Source organism: Oncorhynchus gorbuscha, linkage group LG19 (assembly GCF_021184085.1).
Source record: "Oncorhynchus gorbuscha isolate QuinsamMale2020 ecotype Even-year linkage group LG19, OgorEven_v1.0, whole genome shotgun sequence".
In the NCBI taxonomy this organism is placed as follows: domain Eukaryota; kingdom Metazoa; phylum Chordata; class Actinopteri; order Salmoniformes; family Salmonidae; genus Oncorhynchus; species Oncorhynchus gorbuscha.
This window is the reverse complement of record NC_060191.1, coordinates 71,161,533-71,188,369: the sequence shown is the minus strand read 5'-3', so window position 1 is coordinate 71,188,369 and position 26,837 is coordinate 71,161,533. Positions and strand designations below refer to the sequence as shown.

Below are 26,837 nucleotides of genomic sequence, written 5' to 3'. Positions count from 1 at the left end.
ACCTAATACACACAAATCTAAAGGGGTGAATGAGAATATGTACATATAACTATATGGTTGAGCAATGGCCGAGCGGCACAGGCAAGGTGCAATATATGGTATAAAATACAGTACATGAGATATGAGTCATGTAATATGTGTTTTTAAAGTGGCTTTATTTAAAGTGACTAGTGGTCCATTTATTAAAGTGACCAGTGTAGGGGAAATTTCCTGTATTTACCAAATCATGACCAACACACGAGTCAGAGTTATCATAAAGTCCATCTTTAATTATTATGAGCTTCATCACAACCCTGTGACTCTCACATCAATTCAGTGTCTATTAAGGAATTCTCTGAGAGTCCCTTACACATCGCAACTGAGATGCTTTATAGGAAAGACACACATAGCCAGACAGCATTGGTTATAAATTATCGTTCAGCTTTGGTCTCCTAAACTATGGTCTTATCTCGCTCTTGGTACCACTCAGGACCAACACCATTACCCCACCCAATGGCATATATCAAATACACCCCCCCCCCCTGGACAAGATCACTGACTGGCACACAGACATTGTGGAGCCAATCATCCCTTCACATGGTTTAAAAGATATGTTTACACATGACACATTGACAGATAAGTGTAACGACGTTCGTCTGTTGAATGAAGAGAGTCGGACCGAAATGCAGCGTGTAGGTTACTCATGACTTTAATGAATGACAACGGTACATGAAATAACTGAATTACGAAAACAACAAACGAAACGTGAACTAATTACAGCCTATCTGGTGACTACAACACAGAGACAGGAACAAACACCCACAAAATACACCGCGAACTCAGGCTACCTAAATACGGTTCCCAATCCGAGACAACGAGAATCACCTGACTCCAATTGAGAACCGCCTCAGGCAGCCAAGCCTAACTAGACACACCCCTAATCATACACAATCCCAATGCATACAAACCCCAATAAGAAACACAACATATAAACCCATGTCACACCCTGGCCTACCCAAACATATAACAAAAACACAAAATACAATGACCAAGGCGTGACAATGTGGAACTCCTTCAAGACGGTTGGAAAACCATTCCAGGTGAAGCTGGTTGAGGGAATGCCAAGAGTGTGCAAAGCTGTCATCAAGGCAAAGGGTGGATATATTTTGATTTGTTTAACAATTCTTTGGTTACTACATGATATCATATGTGTTATTTCATAATGTTGATGTCACGCCCTGACCTTAGTATTCTGTGTTTTCTTTATTATTTTGGTTAGGCCAGGGTGTGACATGGGTGATTTATTGTGTGTTGTCTTGTCTAGGGGTTTATTAGATTTATGGGGTTGTGTTCAGTATAGTTGTCTAGGAAAGTCTATGGTTGCCTAGAGTGGTTCTCAATCAGAGGCAGGTGTTTATCGTTGTCTCTGATTGGGAACCATATTTAGGAAGCCATATTCCTTGGGTAATTCGTGGGTGATTGTCTCCTGTGTCAGTGTTTGTACCACACGGGACTGTTTCGGGTTTCACGGTTCTTGTTTATTTTGTAGTTTAATCATGTATAGTTTTTCTTATAAAAAAAACATGAATTATAACCACACTGCGTTTTGGTCCTCCTCTCCTTCCCAGGAACAATCCCGTTACAGTTGCTGTCTTTACTATTATTCTACAATCTAGAAAATAGTAAAAATAAAGAAAAACACTTGAATGAGTAAATGATATAAGGTGATTAAATAAGATTAAATAAGCTTGGTTCATGACCATCTGTGCTCTCAGTACAGTACACTACACTCCTTGGTTCATGACCATCTGTGCTCTCAGTACAGTACTACAGTCCTTGGTTCATGACCATCTGTGCTCTCAGTACAGTACTACAGTCCTTGGTTCATGGCCATCTGTGCTCTCAGTACAGTACTACAGTCCTTGGTTCATGACCATCTGTGCTCTCAGTACAGTACTACAGTCCTTGGTTCATGGCCATCTGTGCTCTCAGTACAGTACTACAGTCCTTGGTTCATGACCATCTGTGCTCTCAGTACAATACACTACAGTCCTTGGTTCATGGCCATCTGTGCTCTCAGTACAGTACTACAGTCCTTGGTTCATGACCATCTGTGCTCTCAGTACAGTACTACAGTCCTTGGTTCATGACCATCTGTGCTCTCAGTACAGTACTACAGTCCTTGGTTCATGGCCATCTGTGCTCTCAGTACAGTACTACAGTCCTTGGTTCATGGCCATCTGTGCTCTCAGTACAGTACTACAGTCCTTGGTTGATGGCCATCTGTGCTCTCAGTACAGTACTACACTCCTTGGTTCATGACCATCTGTGCTCTCAGTACAGTACTACAGTCCTTGGTTCATGACCATCTGTGCTCTCAGTACAGTACTACAGTCCTTGGTTCATGACCATCTGTGCTCTCAGTACAGTACACTACAGTCCTGAATTCTGCTGATACAGAGCGTTGATAGATTGAACTATTCAATATGAGAAGTCCCTCTTGACTTTTTCACTGCTTATAATTAACTTCCGCTGTAAATATACAATTACCAAACGGGTTAGCGCTTCGACCGCCAGTCGATTTACGGTTGTTCTGCGGTACGGTCGATAAGTTCCTCACTGGCTTTCTCCCTTGCTAATTGGCTAGGAAGGAGAAGATAAACTAAGTGTGTGTGTGTGTGTGTGTGTGTGTGTGTGTGTGTGTGTGTGTGTGTGTGTGTGTGTGTGTGTGTGTGTGTGTGTGTGTGTGTGTGTGTGTGTGTGTGTGTGTGTGTGTGTGTGTGTGTGTGTGTGTGTGTGTGTGTGTGTGTGTGTGCGTGTGCGTGTGTGCGTGCGTGTGTGCGTGCGTGCGTGTGTGTGTGAGACAGACCATATAGCCATAGTGTAGCTGGTGTGTAGATGGGATGACCGACTAGAGCAGACTAGTAGTGGAATGTTTCTATTAAAAGGGCACAGAGTGTCATTGGGTTATTTAGCGGGACAGGGCTGGGTTACAGAGCAGACAGGTAGAGGTTGGCAGTCGGTCAGGACAGGGCTGAGTTACAGAGCAGACAGGTAGAGGTTGGCAGTGGGACAGGACAGGGCTGGGTTACAGAGCACACAGGTAGAGGTTGGCAGTGGGTCAGGACAGGGCTGGGTTACAGAGCAGACAGGTAGAGGTTGGCAGTGGGTCAGGACAGGGCTGAGTTACAGAGCAGACAGGTAGAGGTTGGCAGTGGGACAGGACAGGGCTGGGTTACAGAGCAGACAGGTAGAGGTTGGCAGTGGGTCAGGACAGGGCTGAGTTACAGAGCAGACAGGTAGAGGTTGGCAGTGGGACAGGACAGGGCTGGGTTACAGAGCACACAGGTAGAGGTTGGCAGTGGGTCAGGACAGGGCTGAGTTACAGAGCAGACAGGTAGAGGTTGGCAGTGGGACAGGACAGGGCTGGGTTACAGAGCAGACAGGTAGAGGTTGGCAGTGGGACAGGACGGGGCTGGGTTACAGAGCACACAGGTAGAGGTTGGTAGTGGGTCAGTGGTGAATGATGGGTGCAGACAGCCTGGAAGACAGCTTACTCATTGCAATCGCCATGGCCCTCGTCTATTCTATTTTACTGTTTTCTTTTTCGATTTGTATTATTTTCTATTCTATTTTAATAGAAAAATAAGAGTAGATAATTGTGTGAAAGGAAAATGGCATGATCGCATAATTCCTTCTCTCATTTACGCGCTCTCCTCCTCTCACCTTTTCCCTTTGCTTGTGGACTTCAGTGCACAACGAGTCAGCTGTCTGTGACCAGGCAAAAAAAAAAGTTCAAGCAAAATCTTTATATCATAACCGCTGACCGCTACACACAGCCAACATCGTTGTCACCATATTAGCTAACGTCATAGTCAACATAGCTACTCGAACTAATATATTACTAAACCCGCTACAATGATGCAGTACAGTATACAGTCAGCATGCAGTTTAGCAGATCCCCCGGCGAGCCCTGGTGGCAAAAAAAATAATAAAACCAAAAGTTTACCTTGACTTGGAAGAGTTCCAGTGTTGGATAGCCTTAGCCAGCTAGCTAACATAGCATCCCTCTCTGTTGGATAGCCATAGCCTGCTAGCTAACATAGCATCCCTCTCTGTTGGATAGCCTTAGCCAGCTAGCTAACATATCATCCCTCTCTGTTGGATAGCCTTAGCCAGCTAGCTAACATATCATCCCTCTCTGTTGGATAGCCTTAGCCAGCTAGCTAACATATCATCCCTCTCTGTTGGATAGCCTTAGCCAGCTAGCTAACATATCATCCCTCTCTGTTGGATAGCCTTAGCCAGCTAGCTAACATATCATCCCTCTCTGTTGGATAGCCTTAGCCAGCTAGCTAACATATCATCCCTCTCTGTTGGATAGCCTTAGCCAGCTAGCTAACATATCATCCCTCTCTGTTGGATAGCCTTAGCCAGCTAGCTAACATAGCATCCCTCTCTGTTGGATAGCTTTAGCCAGCTAGCTAACATAGCATCCCTCTCTGTTGGATAGCCTTAGCCAGCTAGCTAACATAGCATCCCTCTCTGTTGGATAGCTTTAGCCAGCTAGCTAACATAACATCCCTCTCTTTTGGATAGCCTTAGCCAGCTAGCTAACATAACATCCCCCTCTGTTGGATAGCCTTAGCCAGCTAGCTAACATAGCATCCCTCTCTGTTGGATAGCCTTAGCCAGCTAGCTAACATATCATCCCTCTCTGTTGTATAGCCTTAGCCAGCTAGCTGACATAGCATCCCTCTCTGTTGGATAGCCTTAGCCAGCTAGCTAACATAGCATCCCTCTCTGTTGGATAGCCTTAGCCAGCTAGCTAACATAGCATCCCTCTCTGTTGGATAGCCTTAGCCAGCTAGCTAACATATCATCCCTCTCTGTTGTATAGCCTTAGCCAGCTAGCTGACATAGCATCCCTCTCTGTTGGATAGCCTTAGCCAGCTAGCTAACATAGCATCCCTCTCTGTTTGAGCCGGGTGTTTAAGTAGGCTAAACTAGCGATGTGCATTCACTAGCTAAGTGAATGTGAAAGGGAAGAAAATACAATGATCTCTCTTTCTTGCTTCTACTTCATTAATTATTGTCTTTCTCTCTCTCTTTGAGTCAAACACCGACTACATTTTATCCACTGCATTGCTAGCTAGCTATAGTTTACGCTTTCAGTACTAGATTCATTATCTGATCCTTTGATTGGGTGGACAACATGTTCGTTCACGCTGCAAGAGCTCTGATAGGTTGAAGGACGTCCTGCAGAAGTTATCATAATTACTGTGTAAGTCTTTGGAAGGAGGTGAGAACCATGAGCCTCCTAGGTTTTGTATTGAAGTTAATGTACCCAGAGGAGGACGGAAGCTAGCTGTCCTCCGAGTGCTACACCATGGTGCTACCCTACAGAGTGCTGTTGAGGCTACTGTGGACATTAATTGCAAAACATTCTGTTTTAATAATCAATTATTTGGTGACGTGAAAATATTGTCTAGTTTTTTAAAATGCTAACTTTTTAATGTTTCACTATTTAAAAAATGTAATTCACTGAGGAGGATGGTCCTCCCCTTCCTCCTCTGAGGAACCGCCACTGCTCTGTACACATGCTGTTCTCTGCTTGCGTGCTGTTCTCCTGACAGGACAGATTTGTCTCGTATACTGAAGTGCCGGCAGCTGATGTCTGCTGTCTGCTGTCTGCTGGTGCTCATCACTGTTGTCTCATGGATTAGGCCTGTAGGAATTACTCCTACCAACATCCCAGTCTCAGCCGTTACACATGTTTAGTAACTGTTAGCACAATGACTGACATTCTGACACTGGCATATGCAGTGCTTGACCTGGACTGAAACAAGTACCGGAACTCTCTTTGGGTGCCGGTACTGTTTATATTTAGGTACAAGGAACACCTCAATCTAATATTCTATAGGAGGTGCCGAACTCAAGCAGAATAAATTGTGAGGTTTCTGGTACTCAGTTTCGGTGAGCTCCTGATCAAGTGAAGTACGTATAGTATAGTACGGGGGATATGTACGTATAGTATAGTACTGGGGATATATATGTATAGTATAGTATGGGGGATATGTATGTATAGTATAGTACTGGGGATATGTATGTATAGTATAGTACGGGTGATATGTATGTATAGTACTGGGGATATATATGTATAGTATAGTACTGGGGATATGTATAGTATAGTATTGGGGATATGTATGTATAGTATAGTACTGGGGATATATATGTATAGTATAGTACTGGGGATATGTATGTATAGTATAGTATTGGGGATATGTATGTATAGTATAGTACTGGGGATATATATGTATAGTATAGTACTGGGGATATGTATGTATAGTATAGTACTGGGGATATGTATGTATAGTATAGTACGGGTGATATGCATGTATAGTACTGGGGATATATATGTATAGTATAGTACTGGGGATATGTATGTATAGTATAGTACTGGGGATATGTATGTATAGTATAGTATGGGGGATATGTATAGTATAGTATTGGGGATATGTATGTATAGTATAGTATAGTATGGGGGATATGTATGTATAGTATAGTACTGGGGATATGTATGTATAGTATAGTATGGGGGATATGTATAGTATAGTATTGGGGATATGTATGTATAGTATAGTATGGTATGGGGGATATGTATGTATAGTATAGTACTGGGGATATGTATGTATAGTATAGTATAGTACTGGTGATATGTATAGTATAGTATTGGGGATATGTATGTATGTATAGTATAGTATAGTATAGTATAGTATAGTATGGGGGATATGTATGTATAGTATAGTACTGGGGATATGTATGTATAGTATAGTATAGTATTGGGGATATGTATGTATAGTATAGTATGGGGGATATGTATGTATAGTATAGTACTGGGGATATGTATGTATAGTATAGTATGGGGGATATGTATAGTATAGTATTGGGGATATGTATGTATAGTATAGTATAGTATGGGGGATATGTATGTATAGTATAGTACTGGGTATATGTATGTATAGTATAGTATAGTACTGGGGATATGTGTGTATAGTATAGTACTGGGGATATGTATAGTACTTGGGATATATATGTATAGTATAGTATGGGGGATATGTATAGTATAGTATTGGGGATATGTATGTATAGTATAGTATAGTATGGGGGATATGTATGTATAGTATAGTACTGGGTATATGTATGTATAGTATAGTATAGTACTGGGGATATGTATGTATAGTATAGTACTGGGGATATGTATGTATAGTATAGTACTGGGGATATGTATGTATAGTATAGTATAGTACTGGGGATATATATGTATGTATAGTACTGGGGATATGTATAGTATAGTATAGTATAGCATAGTATAGTATAGCATAGTATAGTATAGTATAGTATAGTATAGTATAGTACTGTGGATATGTATGTATAGTATAGTACTGGGGATATGTACGTATAGTATTGTATTGGGGATATGTATGTATAGTACTGGGGATATGTATGTATAGTATAGTACTGGGGATATGTATGTATAGTATAGTATAGTACTGGGGATATATATGTATGTATAGTACTGGGGATATGTATAGTATAGTATAGTACTGGGGATATGTATGTATAGTATAGTACTGGGGATATGTATGTATGGTATAGTATAGTACTGGGGATATGTATGTATAGTATAGTACTGGGGATATGTATGTATAGTATAGTACTGGGGATATGTATGTATAGTATAGTACTGGGGATATGTATGTATAGTATAGTACTGGGGATATGTATGTATAGTATAGTACTGGGGATATGTATGTATAGTACTGGGGATATATATGTATAGTATAGTACTGGGGATATATATGTATAGTATAGTATTGGGGATATGTATGTATAGTATAGTACTGGGGATATATATGTATAGTATAGTACTGGGGATATGTATGTATAGTATAGTACTGGGGATATGTATGTATAGTATAGTATGGGGGATATGTATGTATAGTATAGTACTGGGGATATGTATGTATAGTATAGTACGGGTGATATGTATGTATAGTACTGGGGATATATATGTATAGTATAGTACTGGGGATATGTATAGTATAGTATTGGGATATGTATGTATAGTATAGTATAGTACTGGGGATATGTATGTATAGTATAGTACTGGGGATATGTATAGTATAGTATGGGGGATATGTATGTATAGTATAGTACTGGGGATATGTATGTATAGTATAGTATGGGTGATATGTATGTATAGTACTGGGGATATATATGTATAGTATAGTACTGGGGATATGTATGTATAGTATAGTACTGGGGATATGTATGTATAGTATAGTATGGGGGATATGTATGTATAGTATAGTACTGGGGATATGTATGTATAGTATAGTACGGGTGATATGTATGTATAGTACTGGGGATATATATGTATAGTATAGTACTGGGGATATGTATAGTATAGTATTGGGATATGTATGTATAGTATAGTATAGTACTGGGGATATGTATAGTATAGTATTGGGATATGTATGTATAGTATAGTATAGTACTGGGGATATGTATGTATAGTATAGTACTGGGGATATGTATGTATAGTATAGTACTGGGGATATGTATGTATAGTACTGGGGATATATATGTATAGTATAGTACTGGGGATATGTACGTATAGTATAGTACTGGGGATATGTACGTATAGTATAGTACTGGAGATATGTATGTATAGTATAGTACTGGGGATATGTATGTATAGTATAGTACTGGGGATATGTATAGTATAGTACTGGGGATATGTATGTATAGTATAGTACTGGGGATATGTATGTATAGTATAGTACTGGGGATATGTATGTATAGTATAGTACTGGGGATATGTACGTATAGTATAGTACTGGGGATATATATGTATAGTATAGTACTGGGGATATGTATGTATAGTATAGTACTGGGGATATGTATGTATAGTATAGTATGGGGGATATGTATAGTATAGTATTGGGGATATGTATGCATAGTATAGTACTGGGGATATGTATGTATAGTATAGTACTGGGGATATGTATAGTATAGTATTGGGGATATGTATGCATAGTATAGTACTGGGGATATGTATGTATAGTATAGTATGGGTGATATGTATGTATAGTACTGGGGATATATATGTATAGTATAGTACTGGGGATATGTATGTATAGTATAGTACTGGGGATATAATAATAATAATAATAATAATATATGCCATTTAGCAGACGCTTTTATCCAAAGCGACTTACAGTCATGTGTGCATACATTCTACGTATGGGTGGTCCCGGGGATCGAACCCACTACCCTGGCGTTACAAGCGCCATGATATGTATGTATAGTATAGTATGGGGGATATGTATGTATAGTATAGTACTGGGGATATGTATGTATAGTATAGTACGGGTGATATGTATGTATAGTACTGGGGATATATATGTATAGTATAGTACTGGGGATATGTATAGTATAGTATTGGGATATGTATGTATAGTATAGTATAGTACTGGGGATATGTATAGTATAGTATTGGGATATGTATGTATAGTATAGTATAGTACTGGGGATATGTATGTATAGTATAGTACTGGGGATATGTATGTATAGTATAGTACTGGGGATATGTATGTATAGTACTGGGGATATATATGTATAGTATAGTACTGGGGATATGTATGTATAGTATAGTACTGGGGATATGTACGTATAGTATAGTACTGGAGATATGTATGTATAGTATAGTACTGGGGATATGTATGTATAGTATAGTACTGGGGATATGTATAGTATAGTACTGGGGATATGTATGTATAGTATAGTACTGGGGATATGTATGTATAGTATAGTACTGGGGATATGTATGTATAGTATAGTACTGGGGATATGTATGTATAGTATAGTACTGGGGATATATACGTATAGTATAGTACTGGGGATATATATGTATAGTATAGTACTGGGGATATGTATGTATAGTATAGTACTGGGGATATGTATATAGTATAGTATAGTATAGTACTGGGGATATGTATGTATAGTATAGTACTGGGGATATGTATGTATAGTATAGTACTGGGGATATGTATAGTATAGTATTGGGGATATGTATGCATAGTATAGTACTGGGGATATGTATGTATAGTATAGTATGGGTGATATGTATGTATAGTACTGGGGATATATATGTATAGTATAGTACTGGGGATATGTATAGTATAGTACTGGGGATATGTACGTATAGTATAGTACTGGGGATATGTATGTATAGTATAGTACTGGGGATATGTATGTATAGTATAGTATGGGGATATGTACGTATAGTATAGTATGGGGGATATGTATAGTATAGTATTGGGGATATGTATAGTATAGTATATGTATGTATAGTATAGTACTGGGGATATGTATGTATAGTATAGTACTGGGGATATGTATGTATAGTATAGTACTGGGGATATGTATGTATAGTATAGTACTGGGGATATGTATGTATAGTATAGTACTGGGGATATGTATGTATATGTATGTATAGTATAGTACTGGGGATATGTATGTATAGTATAGTACTGGGGATATGTATGTATAGTATAGTACTGGGGATATGTATGTATAGTATAGTACGGGTGTATAGTATAGTACTGGGGATATGTATAGTATAGTATATATGTATAGTATAGTATTGGGATATGTATGTATAGTATAGTACTGGGGATATGTATGTATAGTATAGTACTGGGGATATGTATGTATAGTATAGTATGGGGATATGTATGTATAGTACTGGGGATATGTATGTATAGTATAGTACTGGGGTATATAGTATGGGGATATATGTATAGTATAGTATAGTACTGGGGATATGTATGTATAGTATAGTATTGGGATATGTATGTATAGTATAGTATAGTACTGGGGATATGTATGTATAGTATAGTACTGGGGATATGTATAGTATAGTATGGGGATATGTATGTATAGTATAGTACTGGGGATATGTATGTATAGTATAGTATGGGGATATGTGTATAGTATAGTACTGGGGATATGTATGTATAGTATAGTACTGGGGATATGTATGTATAGTATAGTACTGGGGATATGTATGTATAGTATAGTATGGGGATATGTATGTATAGTATAGTACTGGGGATATGTATGTATAGTATAGTATATGTATAGTATGTATAGTATAGTACTGGGGATATGTATAGTATAGTATTGGGATATGTATGTATAGTATAGTATAGTACTGGGGATATGTATAGTATAGTATTGGGATATGTATGTATAGTATAGTATAGTACTGGGGATATGTATGTATAGTATAGTACTGGGGATATGTATGTATAGTATAGTATGGGGATATGTATGTATAGTATAGTACTGGGGATATGTATGTATAGTATAGTACTGGGGATATGTATGTATAGTATAGTACTGGGGATATGTATGTATAGTATAGTACTGGGGATATGTATGTATAGTATAGTACTGGGGATATGTATGTATAGTATAGTACTGGGGATATGTATGTATAGTATAGTACTGGGGATATGTATGTATAGTATAGTACTGGGGATATGTATGTATAGTATAGTACTGGGGATATGTATGTATAGTATAGTACTGGGGATATGTATAGTATAGTATAGTACTGGGGATATGTATGTATAGTATAGTACTGGGGATATGTATGTATAGTATAGTACTGGGGATATGTATGTATAGTATAGTACTGGGGATATGTATATAGTATGGGGATATGTATGTATAGTATAGGGGGATATGTATGTATAGTATAGTACTGGGGATATATAGTATGTATAGTATAGTATGGGGATATGTATGTATAGTACTGGGGATATATATGTATAGTATAGTACTGGGGATATGTATAGTATAGTACTGGGGATATGTATGTATAGTATAGTATGGGGATATGTATGTATAGTATAGTACTGGGGATATGTATGTATAGTATAGTACTGGGGGATATGTATGTATAGTATAGTACTGGGGATATATATGTATAGTATAGTACTGGGGATATGTATGTATAGTATAGGGATATGTGTATAGTATAGTATATACTGGGGATATGTATAGTATAGTATGGGATATGTATGTATAGTATAGTATAGTACTGGGGATATGTATGTATAGTATAGTACTGGGGATATGTATGTATAGTATAGTACTGGGGATATGTATGTATAGTATAGTACTGGGGATATGTATGTATAGTATAGTACTGGGGATATGTATATAGTATAGTACTGGGGATATGTATGTATAGTATAGTACTGGGGATATGTATGTATAGTATAGTACTGGGGATATGTATGTATAGTATAGTACTGGGGATATGTATGTATAGTACTGGGGATATGTATGTATAGTATAGTACTGGGGATATGTATGTATAGTATAGTACTGGGGATATGTATGTATAGTATAGTACTGGGGATATGTATGTATAGTATAGTACTGGGGATATGTATGTATAGTATAGTACTGGGGATATGTATGTATAGTATAGTACTGGGGATATGTATGTATAGTATAGTACTGGGGATATGTATGTATAGGGATATGTATGTATAGTATAGTACTGGGGATATGTATGTATAGTATTGGGGATATGTATGTATAGTATAGTACTGGGGATATGTATGTATAGTATAGTACTGGGGATATAGTATAGTATTGGGGATATGTATAGTATAGTACTGGGGATATGTATGTATAGTATAGTACTGGGGATATGTATAGTATAGTATGGGGATATGTATGTATAGTATAGTACTGGGGATATGTATGTATAGTATAGTACTGGGGATATGTATGTATAGTATAGTACTGGGGATATGTATGTATAGTATAGTATGGGGTATATGTGGGGATATGTATAGTATAGTACTGGGGATATGTATGTATAGTATAGTATTGGGGATATAGTATAGTATAGTATAGTATATGTATGTATAGTATAGTACTGGGGATATGTATGTATAGTATAGTACTGGGGATATGTATGTATAGTATAGTACTGGGGATATGTATGTATAGTATAGTACTGGGGATATGTATGTATAGTATAGTACTGGGGATATGTATGTATAGTATAGTACTGGGGATATGTATGTATAGTATATATGTATGTATAGTATAGGGGGATATGTATGTATAGTATAGTACTGGGGATATGTATGTATAGTATAGTATAGTATAGTACTGGGGATATGTATGTATAGTATAGTACTGGGGATATGTATGTATAGTATAGTACTGGGGATATGTATGTATAGTATAGTACTGGGGATATGTATGTATAGTATAGTACTGGGGATATGTATGTATAGTATAGTACTGGGGATATGTATGTATAGTATAGTACTGGGGATATGTATGTATAGTATAGTACTGGGGATATGTATGTATAGTATAGTATTGGGGATATGTATGTATAGTATAGTACTGGGGATATGTATGTATAGTATAGTACTGGGGATATGTATGTATAGTATAGTACTGGGGATATGTATGTATAGTATAGTACTGGGGATATGTATGTATAGTATAGTACTGGGGATATGTATGTATAGTATAGTACTGTATGTATGTATAGTATAGTATGGGGGATATGTATAGTATAGTATTGGGGATATGTATGTATAGTATAGTATAGTGGGGATATGTATGTATAGTATAGTACTGGGGATATGTATGTATAGTATAGTATGGGGATATGTATGTATAGGGGATATGTATGTATAGTATAGTATGGGGGGGATATGTATGTATAGTATAGTACTGGGGATATGTATGTATAGTATAGTATGGGGGATATGTATAGTATAGTATTGGGGATATGTATGTATAGTATAGTATAGTATAGTATAGTATAGTATAGTATAGTATAGTATAGTATGGGGGATATGTATGTATAGTATAGTACTGGGGATATGTATGTATAGTATTGGGGATATGTATGTATAGTATAGTATGGGGGATATGTATGTATAGTATAGTACTGGGGATATGTATGTATAGTATAGTATGGGGATATGTATAGTATAGTATTGGGGATATGTATGTATAGTATAGTATAGTATGGGGGATATGTATATAGTATAGTATGGGGGATATGTATAGTATAGTATTGGGGATATGTATGTATAGTATAGTATAGTGTATAGTATAGTATAGTATAGTATAGTATAGTATAGTATAGTATAGTATAGTATGGGGATATGTATGTATAGTATAGTATATATGTATGTATAGTATTGGGGATATGTATGTATAGTATAGTATGGGGGATATGTATGTATAGTATAGTACTGGGGATATGTATGTATAGTATAGTATGGGGGATATGTATAGTATAGTATTGGGGATATGTATGTATAGTATAGTATAGTATGGGGGATATGTATGTATAGTATAGTACTGGGGATATGTATGTATAGTATAGTATAGTACTGGGGATATGTGTGTATAGTATAGTACTGGGGATATGTATAGTATAGTACTGGGGATATGTATGTATAGTATAGTATTGGGGATATGTATGTATAGTACTGGGGATATGTATGTATAGTATAGTATGGGGATATGTATGTATATGGGGATATGTATGTATAGTATAGTATGGGGATATGTATGTATAGTATAGTATGGGGATATGTATGTATAGTATAGTATGGGGATATGTATGTATAGTATAGTATGGGGATATGTATGTATAGTATAGTATTGGGGATATGTATGTATAGTATAGTATTGGGGATATGTACGTATAGTATAGTATTGGGGATATGTATGTATAGTATAGTACTGGGGATATGTATGTATAGTATAGTACTGGGGATATGTATGTATAGTATAGTATTGGGGATATGTATGTATAGTATAGTATTGGGGATATGTATGTATAGTATAGTACTGGGGATATGTATGTATAGTATAGTACTGGGGATATGTATAGTATAGTATGGGGATATGTATGTATAGTATAGTATATATGGGGATATGTATGTATAGTATAGTATAGTATAGTACTGGGGATATGTATGTATAGTATAGTACTGGGGATATGTATGTATAGTATAGTATGGGGATATGTATGTATAGTATAGTATGGGGATATGTATAGTATAGTATATATGTATGTATAGTATAGTATGGGGATATGTATGTATAGTATAGTATGTATAGGATATGTATGTATAGTATAGTATTGGGGATATGTATAGTATAGTATAGTATAGTATTGGGGATATGTATGTATAGTATAGTATGGGGGATATGTATAGTATAGTATAGTACTGGGGATATGTATGTATAGTATAGTACTGGGGATATGTATGTATAGTATAGTATGGGGGATATGTATAGTATAGTATTGGGGATATGCATGTATAGTATAGTATAGTATAGTATAGGGGATATGTATAGTATATGTATGTATAGTATAGTATGGGGATATGTATGTATAGTATAGTATGGGGATATGTATGTATAGTATAGTATATATGTATAGTATAGTATTGGGATATGTATGTATAGTATAGTATGGGGATATGTATAGTATAGTATAGTATATGTATGTATAGTATAGTACTGGGGATATGTATGTATAGTATAGTATGGGGGATATGTATGTATAGTATAGTATTGGGGATATGTATGTATAGTATAGTATGGGGGATATGTATGTATAGTATAGTATTGGGGATATGTATGTATAGTATTGGGGATATGTATGTATATAGTATAGTATAGTATAGTATATATAGTATAGTATAGTATAGTATTGGGGATATAGTATAGTATAGTATAGTATGGGGATATGTATGTATAGTATAGTATAGTATGTGTATTGGGTATGTATATGTATGGGGGATATAGTATAGTATAGTACTGGGGATATGTATGTATAGTATAGTATTATGTATAGGTATTGGGATATGTATATGTATAGTATAGTATGGGGGATATGTATGTATAGTATAGTACTGGGGATATGTATGTATAGTATAGTATAGTACTGGGGATATGTATGTATAGTATAGTACTGGGGATATGTATGTATAGTATAGTATAGTATGGGGATATGTATGTATATGTATAGTATGGGGATATGTATATAGTATAGTATGGGGATATGTATGTATAGTATAGTATTGGGGATATGTATGTATAGTATAGTATGGGGATATGTATGTATAGTATAGTATGGGGGATATGTATGTATAGTATAGTATTGGGGATATGTATGTATAGTATAGTATTGGGGATATGTACGTATAGTATAGTATTGGGGATATGTACGTATAGTATAGTATTGGGGATATGTATGTATAGTATTGTACTGGGGATATGTATGTATAGTATAGTATTGGGGATATATATGTATAGTATAGTATTGGGGATATGTATGTATAGTATAGTATTGGGGATATATATGTATAGTATAGTACTGGGGATATGTATAGTATAGTACTGGGGATATATATGTATAGTATAGTATTGGGGATATGTATGTATAGTATAGTATAGTATAGTACTGGGGATATATATGTATAGTATAGTACTGGGGATATGTATGTATAGTATAGTACTGGGGATATATATGTATAGTATAGTATTGGGGATATGTATGTATAGTATAGTATAGTACTGGGGATATGTATGTATAGTATAGTATTGGGGATATATGTATATTATAGTATTGGGGATTTGTATGTATAGTATAGTATGGGGGATATGTACGTATATAGTATAGTATTGGGGATATGTATGTATAGTATAGTATTGGGGATATGTATGTATAGTATAGTACTGGGGATATGTATGTATAGTATAGTACTGGGGATATATATGTATAGTATATATATATATAGTATAGTATGGGGATATGTATGTATAGTATAGTATTGGGGATATATATGTATAGTATAGTACTGGGGATATGTATATAGTATAGTACTGGGGATATGTATGTATAGTATAGTACTGGGGATATGTATGTATAGTATAGTATGGGGGATATGTACGTATAGTATAGTATAGTATAGTATAGTACTGGGATATATATGTATAGTATAGTATAGTATAGTACTGGGGATATATATGGGGATATAGTATAGTATAGTACTGGGGATATATATGTATATAGTATAGTATAGTACTGGGGATATATATGTATAGTATAGTATAGTACTGGGGATATATATGTATAGTATAGTACTGGGGATATGTATGTATAGTATAGTATGGGGGATATGTATGTATAGTATAGTATATGTACTAGTATAGTACTAGGGATATATATGTATAGTATAGTATAGTACTGGGGATATATATGTATAGTATAGTATAGTACTGGGGATATATATGTATAGTATGGGGATATGTATGTATAGTATAGTACTGGGGATATGTATGTATAGTATAGTATGGGGATATGTACATATAGTATAGTACTGGGGATATATGTATAGTATAGTATAGTATGGGTATAGTATAGTACTGGGGATATGTATAGTATAGTACTGGGGATATGTATGTATAGTATAGTACTGGGGATATGTATGTATAGTATAGTACTGGGGACATATATGTATAGTATAGTACTGGGGATATATATGTATAGTATAGTACTGGGGACATGTATGTATAGTATAGTACGTATGTAAATATACAGAGGTTGGGTCAGGACAGGGCAGTACTGCACATAGAAGCACCAAAGCTTCACAGTTATGTGATGCTACACCTTGTAATTGCATCTCTGTGTCTGTTTCAGGTACATGGGTGACGTTTGGCAGTCAGATCACAGATGAGGTGAGACGATCGTTTACTCATGTCTTTCTACTTGGCTTTATGGAGAGAGGAAATGTGTACAGTCTTTTCCTCTGGTATTTAATGCTCTACAACGACTTGACACTTTAGCAGACACAAAGTTCGCTATGAATCACAGTGTACTCTGGGTAAAATCTCTTTGGTTCAGTTATTGTACATTTTTTAAACGTCTTTATTTAACCTTTATTCAAAGTAGGCAAGTCAGTTAAGAACAAATTCTTATTTACATTGCCGGCCTACACCGACCAAATCCGGGCCAATTGTGCCTCCGACCTATGGCACTCCCATTCACGGCCCGGTTGTGATACAGCCTGGATTCGATGATACACTACAGCAGTGTAATGTGTGGTAGGTGTGTAGTGAAAAAAAATGGATATTAAATACCTTTCAGCAGTTATCATACACCCTCATTTAAAAACAATCAAATCGCTTCGCAGTAGGCGTATTTGCGACACTGATTTATCATTTGATGTTCTGTACATGCCAACGATTTATGTGAATGATTCAAAGCAAGAGGCTAATGATCAATAATTATTGGACAATTGCCTTATCGGAGTCGGCAAACTTATCGGCAAACTGAGGACAATGCATTGTTGCAATCCCGTCAAAGAAACAATCAAACGTGTGGTTAATAGACACCCAAGGTTTCGCTATAAGACACTTTTACGGGACTGTTTTCTCACGGAACATGTACCTACGGGAAAAAAAACATGATTATTTTATTCCTGGTGGTAATATACCCTTTGTCACAACTGTGTCCGCTGTGATGCCATGATCAGACGAGGAACTCTCTTATCAATCCTCATTCCGGTGAGAAGATAAAGGTTTGAGTTAGAAAAACATGTAACACAAAAATGTGTTTTAATATCTCCTTTAAGTGTTCCTGTAACTTGTATTATTTGGGTAAGACTAAACATGAACCCAAGACAGCCGTATGGGAGCATAAGAGCTCCATTCACAACCATGATGAAAAATGACCTGTTGCAGGACATTTCAACAGCCATGATCATGAACAAAGAGTTAAAACGTTATGGTGTAGGCGCCACGGAGGGGAGGAGATAGGGATTAATTACTTGCCCCAGCAGGCCTCAATCGATTTTTCTTTTTTTGTTGTTGTAGTAGGTTCTAAATAGGCCACATATTTAGGTAATGACATCATAATGTATTGTGTGTGTGTGTGTGTGTGTGTGTGTGTGTGTGTGTGTGTGTGTGTGTGTGTGTGTGTGTGTGTGTGTGTGTGTGTGTGTGTGTGTGTGTGTGTGTGTGTGTGTGTGTGTGTGTGTGTGTGTGTGTGTGTGTGTGTGTGTGTGTGTGTGTGTGTGTGTGTGTGTTGTTTTTTTGTCTTAATTTGATGTTGATGTTTCCACCACAGCGCCCTCTGCTGGGATCTCTTGATCGGGACAATATTTATAATAATGCCCACCAGGGTGGTATTGTTACATGGACCCACTGTCACACACACACACACACACACACACACACACACACACACACACACACACACACACACACACACACACACACACACACACACACACACACACACACACACACACACACACACCACACACACACACCACACAGAGACAGGCTTGCTCTCCTGGCTCTCCTTCCCCCTCTCCCCTCTCCTGGCTCCCCTCCCCTCTCCCCTGGCTCCCCTGGCTCCCTCTCCCCTGGCTCCCCTCTCCCCTGGCTCCCCCCTTGTCTCTCCCATGGCTCCCCTCTCCCTGTCCCCCCTGTCCCTCTCCCTGTCCCTCTCCCTGGCCCTGTCCCTGTTCCTGTTCCTGTTCCTGTCCCTGTCCCTCTTTCCAGTCCCCCTGTCCCCATGGCTCCCTTTCCTGTTCCTGTTCCTGTCCCTGTCCTGTCCTGTCCTGTCCCTTTTCCTGTTTCTGTTCCTGTCCCTTCCTGTTCCTGTTCCTGTTCCTGTCCCTTTCCTGTTCCTGTCCCTGTTCCTGTCCCTTTTCCTGTTCCTGTTCCTGTCCCTGGTCCTGTTCCTGTTCCTGTCCCTTTTCCTGTTTCCTGTCCCTCCTGTCCTGTTCCTGTTTCTGTCCCTGTTCCTGTTCCTGTCCCTTTTCCTGTTCCTGTTCCTGTCCCTTTTCCTGTTCCTGTTCCTGTCCCTGTTCCTGTTCCTGTCCCTGTCCCTGTCCCTGTCCCTGTCTCTTTTCCTGTTCCTGTCCCTTTTCCTGTTCCTGTCCCTTTTCCTGTCCCTGTCCCTTTTCCTGTTTCTGTTCCTGTCCCTTTTCCTGTTCCTGTCCCTTTTCCTGTCCCTGTCCTGTCCCTTTTCCTGTCCCTTTTCCTGTTCCTGTTCCTGTCCCTGTCCCTTTTCCTGTCCCTTTTCCTGTTCCTGTTCCTGCCTCTTTTCCTGTTCCTGACCCTGTCCCTTTTCCTGTCCCTGTTCCTGTCCCTTTTTCTGTCCCTGTCCCTGTCCCTGTCCCTGTCCCTGTCCCTGTCCCTTTTCCTGTTCCTGTTCCTGTTCCTGTCCCTGTCCCTGTCCCTTTTCCTGTTCCTGTCCCTGTCCCTGTCCCTGTCCCTGTCCCTGTCCCTGTCCCTGTCCCTGTCCCTGTCCCTGTCCCTGTTCCTGTTCCTGTTCCTGTCCCTGTCCCTGTCCCTGTCCCTGTCCCTTTCCCTGTCCCTTTTCCTGTTCCTGTCCCTTTTCCTGTCCCTGTCCCTGTCCCTGTCCCTGTCCCTTTTCCTGTTTCTGTTTCTGTCCCTGTCCCTGTCCCTGTCCCTGTCCCTGTCCCTGTCCCTGTCCCTTTTCCTGTCCCTGTCCCTGTCCCTGTCCCTGTCCCTTTTCCTGTCCCTGTCCCTGTCCCTGTTCCTGTCCCTGTCCCTGTCCCTTTTCCTGTCCCTCCCTGTCCCTCCTGTTCCTGTTCCTGTTCCTGTCCCTGTTCCTGTTCCTGTTCCTGTCCCTGTCCCTTTTCCTGTTTCTGTTCCTGTCCCTTTTCCTGTTCCTGTTCCTGTCCCTTTTCCTGTTCCTGTTCCTGTCCCTTTTCCTGTTTCTGTTCCTGTTCCTGTTCCTGTTCCTGTCCCTGTTCCCGTTCCTGTCCCTTTTCCTGTTTCTGTTCCTGTCCCTTTTCCTGTTCCTGTTCCTGTCCCTTTTCCTGTTCCTGTTCCTGTTCCTGTCCCTTTTCCTGTTCCTGTCCCTGTCCCTTTTCCTGTTCCTGTTCCTGTTCCTGTCCCTGTTCCTGTTCCTGTTCCTGTTCCTGTTCCTGTTCCTGTTCCTGTCCCTGTCCCTGTTCCTGTTCCTGTCCCTTTTCCTGTTCCTGTTCCTGTCCCTGTTCCTGTTCCTGTCCCTTTTCCTGTTTCTGTTCCTGTCCCTTTTCCTGTTCCTGTTCCTGTTCCTGTCCCTTTTCCTGTTCCTGTTCCTGTCCCTTTACTGTTCCTGTCCCTGTCCCTGTCCCTTTTCCTGTTCCTGTTCCTGTCCCTGTTCCTGTTCCTGTCCCTTTTCCTGTTCCTGTTCCTGTCCCTTTACTGTTCCTGTCCCTGTCCCTGTCCCTTTTCCTGTTCCTGTTCCTGTTCCTGTTCCTGTTCCTGTCCCTGTTCCTGTTCCTGTTCCTGTCCCTTTTCCTGTTCCTGTTCCTGTCCCTTTTCCTGTTCCTGTTGCTGTTCCTGTCCCTTTTCCTGTTCCTGTTCCTGTCCCTGTCCCTGTCCCTTTTCCTGTTCCTGTCCCTGTTCCTGTTCCTGTCCCTTTTCCTGTTTCTGTTCCTGTCCCTTTTCCTGTTCCTCTTCCTGTCCCTTTTCCTGTTCCTGTTCCTGTCCCTTTTCCTGTTTCTGTTCCTGTTCCTGTTCCTGTCCCTTTTCCTGTTCCTGTTCCTGTTCCTGTCCCTTTTCCTGTTTCTGTTCCTGTCCCTGTTCCTGTTCCTGTCCCTTTTCCTGTTCCTGTCCCTGTCCCTTTTCCTGTTCCTGTCCCTGTCCCTGTCCCTGTCCCTGTCCCTGTCCCTGTCCCTGTCCCTGTCCCTGTCCCTGTCCCTGTCCCTGTCCCTGTCCCTGTCCCTGTCCCTGTTCCTGATCCTGTCCCTGTTCCTGTTCCTGTTCATGCCCATTTGATAACGGGCCATTCTAAATCAAAACAAATTTGACATATTAGTAAAGACGAGATTCAATTGAGAATAGTCTGATGGGTGAAAATGATGATCACTTGATGAGAGAACAGCGTGTTCAGCCTGAGGCAAGGAACAGTTGCCAAATGAATCTAAATCTAGCATACAGTATATAGGACCTGTTTCAAATGACTACTTTTACGCTCGTCGCTCCGTAATGGAAAAAAACAATGTGTTGTTCTATTTTACTCAGCTAAGTTCAATTATATTATTCTTATTATAAAATCATACAATATAAAATAATGGCACAGGACTTATTATGCAGTTAATATCTTGTCAGCTGAATGAAGAAGCCGACAGACTATGGCATGGAGCCCAGCCACATAACATAGGCTGTACAGTAGATGTTCTTAGATGTTCTGGTCTTCTGAAATACTGTTTCTTCATATGATACTGTTTCTTTGGACCTGACTAAAATCAATAATGGATTTATTGTGATGGTGCATATTAAATTGATTTATTATACTTTTTTAAATGTAGATGTTCCCAAAGATGCACATCAGCAGCTTGTATGTGTGAAGGCCTGGGGCTCTCTGGTCCCTCTGCTCTCTGATCCAGTCCCTCTGCTCTCTGGTCCAGTCCCTCTGCTCTCTGATCCAGTCCCTCTGCTCTCTGGTCCAGTCCCTCTGCTCCCTCTGGTCCAGACCCTCTGCTCTCTGGTCCAGTCCCTCTGCTCTCTGGTCCAGTCCCTCTGCTCCAGTCCAGTCCCTCTGCTCTCTGGTCCAGACCCTCTGCTCTCTGGTCCAGTCCCTCTGCTCTCTGGTCCAGTCCCTCTGCTCTCTGGTCCAGTCCCTCTGCTCTCTGATCCAGTCCCTCTGCTCTCTGGTCCAGTCCCTCTGCTCTCTGGTCCCTCTGCTCTCTGAGTCCCTCTGCTCTCTGGTCCAGTCCCTGCTGCTCTCTGGTCCAGTCCCTCTGCTCTCTGGTCCCCTCTGCTCTCTGGTCCAGTCCCTCTGCTCTCTGGTCCAGTCCCTCTGCTCTCTGAGTCCAGTCCCTCTGCTCTCTGTCCCTCTGCTCCAGTCCCTCTGCTCTCTGGTCCCCTCTGCTCTCTGGTCCAGACCCTCTGCTCTCTGGTCCAGTCCCTCTGCTCTCTAGTCCAGTCCCTCTGCTCTCTGGTCCAGTCCCTCTGCTCTCTGGTCCAGACCCTCTGCTCTCTGGTCCAGTCCCTCTGCTCTCTGGTCCAGTCCCTCTGCTCTCTGGTCTAGTCCCTCTGCTCTCTGGTCCAGTCCCTCTGCTCTCTGGTCCAGTCCCTCTGCTCTCTGGTCCAGTCAGTCCCTCTGCTCTCTGGTCCAGTCCCTCTGCTCTCTGGCCAGTCCCTCTGCTCTCTGGTCTAGTCCCTCTGCTCTCTGGTCCAGTCCAGTCCCTCTGCTCTCTGGTCCAGTCCCTCTGCTCTCTGGTCCAAGTCCCTCTGCTCTCTGGTCCAGTCCCTCTGCTGGTCCAGTCCCTCTGCTCTCTGGTCCAGTCCCTCTGCTCTCTGGTCCCCTCTGCTCTCTGGTCCAGTCCCTCTGCTCTCTGGTCCAGTCCCTGCTGGTCCAGTCCCTCTGGTCCAGTCCCTCTGCTCTCTGGTCCAGTCCCTCTGCTCTCTGGTCCAGACCCTCTGCTCTCTGGTCCAGTCCCTCTGCTCTCTGGTCCAGTCCCTCTGCTCTCTGGTCCAGTCTGCTCTCTGCCAGTCCCTCTGCTCTGGTCCAGTCCCTCTGCTCTCTGGTCCAGTCCCTCTGCTCTCTGGTCCAGACCCTCTGCTCTCTGGTCCAGTCCCTCTGCTCTCTGGTCCAGTCCCTCTGCTCTCTGGTCCAGTCCCTCTGCTCTCTGGTCCAGACCCTCTGCTCTCTGGTCCAGTCCCTCTGCTCTCTGGTCCAGTCCCTCTGCTCTCTGGTCCGGTCCAGTCTGCTCTCTGGTCCAGTCCCTCTGGTCCAGACCCTCTGTTGGTCTCCCTCTGGTCCAGTCCCTCTGCTCTCTGGTCCAGTCCCTCTGCTCTGCTCTCTGGTCCAGACCCTCTGCTCTCTGGTCTAGTCCCTCTGCTCTCTGGTCCAGTCCCTCTGCTCTCTGGTCCATCCCTCCTCTCTGGTCCAGTCCCTCTGCTCTCTGGTCCAGACCCTCTGCTCTCTGGTCCAGACCCTCTGCTCTCTGGTCCCCTCTGCTCTCTGTCCCTCTGCTCTCTGGTCCATCTGGTCCAGACCCTCTGGTCCAGACCCTCTGCTCTGGTCCAGACCCTCTGCTCTCTGGTCCAGTCCCTCTGCTCTCTGGTCCAGACCCTCTGCTGTTCTCTGGTCCAGACCCTCCTCTGGTCCAGTCCCTCTGCTCTCTGGTCCAGTCCCTCTGCTCTCTGGTCCAGTCCCTCTGGGTCCAGTCCCTGGTCTCTGGTCCAGTCCCTCTGGTCTCTGGTCCAGTCCCTCTGGTCTCTGGTCCAGTGAAATGAAAAAAATAGCTTGTTTCAAAAAATACATCAAAAATGGAAATGGAAAAGTGGTGTGTGTATACAGGTACGTTTTCACCCCCTTTGCTATGAAGCCCCTAAATAAGATATGGTGCTACAAATTACCTTCAGAAGTCACGTAATTAGTTAAATAAAGTCCACTTGTCACATGATCTGTCACACTATATATACACCTGTTCTGAAAGGCCCCAGAGTCTGCAACACCACTAAGCAAGGGGCACCACCAAGCAAGCGACACCATGAAGACCAAGGAGCTCTCCAAACAGGTCAGGGACAAAGTTGTGGAGAAGTACAGATCAGGGTTGGGTTGTAAAAAAATATCCAAAACTTTGAACATCCCACGGAGCACCATTAAATCCATTATTAAAAAATGGAAAGAATATGGCACCACAGCAAACCTGCAAAGAGAGAGCCGCCCACCAAAACTCACAGACCAGGCAAGGAGGGCATTAATCAGAGAGGCAACAAAGAGACCAAAGATAAACCTGAAGGAGCTGCAAAGCTCCACAGCGGAGATTGGAGTGTCTGTCCATAGGACCACTTTAAGCCGTACACTCCATAGAGCTGGGCTTTGTGTTTGGTGTTCTCCAAAAGGCATGTGGGAGACTCCCCAAACATACAGAAGAAGATACTCTGGTCAGATGAGACTAAAATGTATATTTTTGGCCATCAATGAAAACATTATGTCTGGCGCAAACCCAACACCTCTCATCACCCCGAGAACACCATGTTCTTCATGGGCAGGGACTGGGTGGGAAACTGGTAGGAATTAAAGAAATGATGGATGGTGCTAAATACAGGGAAGTTATTGAGGGAAACCTGTTTGTCTTCCAGAGATTTGAGACTGGGACGGAGGTTCACCTTCCAGCAGGACAATGACCCCAAGCATACTGCTAAAGCAACACTTGAGTGGTTTAATGGGAAACATTTAAATGTCTTGGAACGGCCCAAACCTCAATCCAAGCTGTACCCCAGCAGTACCCATCCAACTTGAAGGAGCTGGAGCAGTATTGCGTTGAAGTATGGACAAAAATCCCAGTGGCTAGATGTGCCAAGCTTATAGAGACATACCCCAAGAGACTTGCAGCTGTAATTGCTGCAAAAGGCTCTACAAAGAAATGACTTTGAGGGTGTGAATAGTTATGAACGCTCAAGTTTTCCATTTTTTTTGTCTCGTTTCTTGTTTGTTTCACAAGAAAACATATTTTGCATCTTCAAAGTGGTAGGCATGTTGTGTAAATCAAATGATACAAACCCCCCCAAAAAATCTATTTTAATTCTAGGTTGTAAGGCAACAAAATGTAAAGGGGGCTGAATACAAAAGCCACTGTAGCTTTATTTACAGGATATGGAAGATGTGCTCTTTTAAGTACTTTCACAAGCCACTGTACCTCCCTGCTTTATTTACAGGATATGGAAGATGTGCTCTTTTAGTCTCCAGTACTTTCACAAGCCACTGTACCTCCCTGCTTTATTTACAGGATATGGAAGATGTGCTCTTTTAGTCTCCAGTACTTTCACAAGCCACTGTACCTCCCTGCTTTATTTACAGGATATGGAAGATGTGCTCTTTTACTGTACTTTCACAAGCCACTGTACCTCCCTGCTTTATTTACAGGATATGGAAGATGTGCTCTTTTAGTCTCCAGTACTTTCCAGTGTAGGTTTACAGGATATGGAAGATGTGCTCTTTTAGTCAACTTTCACAAGGAGAAAATATGGAAGATGTGCCTCCACTTCTATCCACTTCTATGCCAAAGATAATAACACACAACACACTACAGTCAATACTATTTACACCATAGTGGAGTATTTCCTCATGGTGGGTTGTGACAGGGGGACAATATGAACACACACAACACCTCAATTGTTTAACCAGGGTTTCCTCATGACACACACACAACACTTTACTATTTACACCATAGTGGAGTATTTCCTCATGGTGTAACAGGGTGACACTTTTGGGTGGTGGTTTGACGGTGACTTTGGGCTGGTGTTTGGCTCTGGGGGTTGCAGTAAGTAGACGGTAGGGAGGTCCGTGTGGTGACAGTGTAGAGATTAGCAGTAATTGGATTTTTAAATTGCAGTGAGTGAATGTGATTATGAAGTCGTGTCGGAGTAACCATGACCTCGTCTTTCAGACTTTCTCTCTCTCCTTTTCTTCCCACGTCTCCTTGTTTCTGTTCTGATTTCTTCTCCCTCTCATTCAATTAGCCTCTTCTTCTCTCTGAAACTCTTTCCACCACACTCTTCCTCTCCTCTTTTCTATCAATACAATTCATTTCAATTTAAGGGCTTTAATTGACATGGGAAACATATGTTAACGTTGCCATAGCAAGTGAAGTAGATAATAAACTAAAGTGAAACCCTCTCTCTCTCTCTCTCTCTGCTGTGTTATACCAGAGAAGGTCATATCTCAGTTTATAGAT

The 26,837-nt window shown here is 40.5% G+C and overlaps 1 protein-coding gene across 2 annotated transcripts in view; it reads left to right on the top strand.

The window, feature by feature from the left end:
- The window catches only part of LOC124005152 (voltage-gated potassium channel subunit beta-1), a 168,825-nt gene that overhangs the window by 107,279 nt on the left and 34,709 nt on the right, over window positions 1–26,837 (top strand). For both annotated transcript variants that reach the window (XM_046314139.1, XM_046314138.1), the window contains exon 3: window positions 17,822–17,859. In XM_046314139.1, coding sequence (XP_046170095.1) covers window positions 17,822–17,859 — 38 coding nt within the window. The remainder of the gene's footprint in view (window positions 1–17,821; window positions 17,860–26,837) is intronic.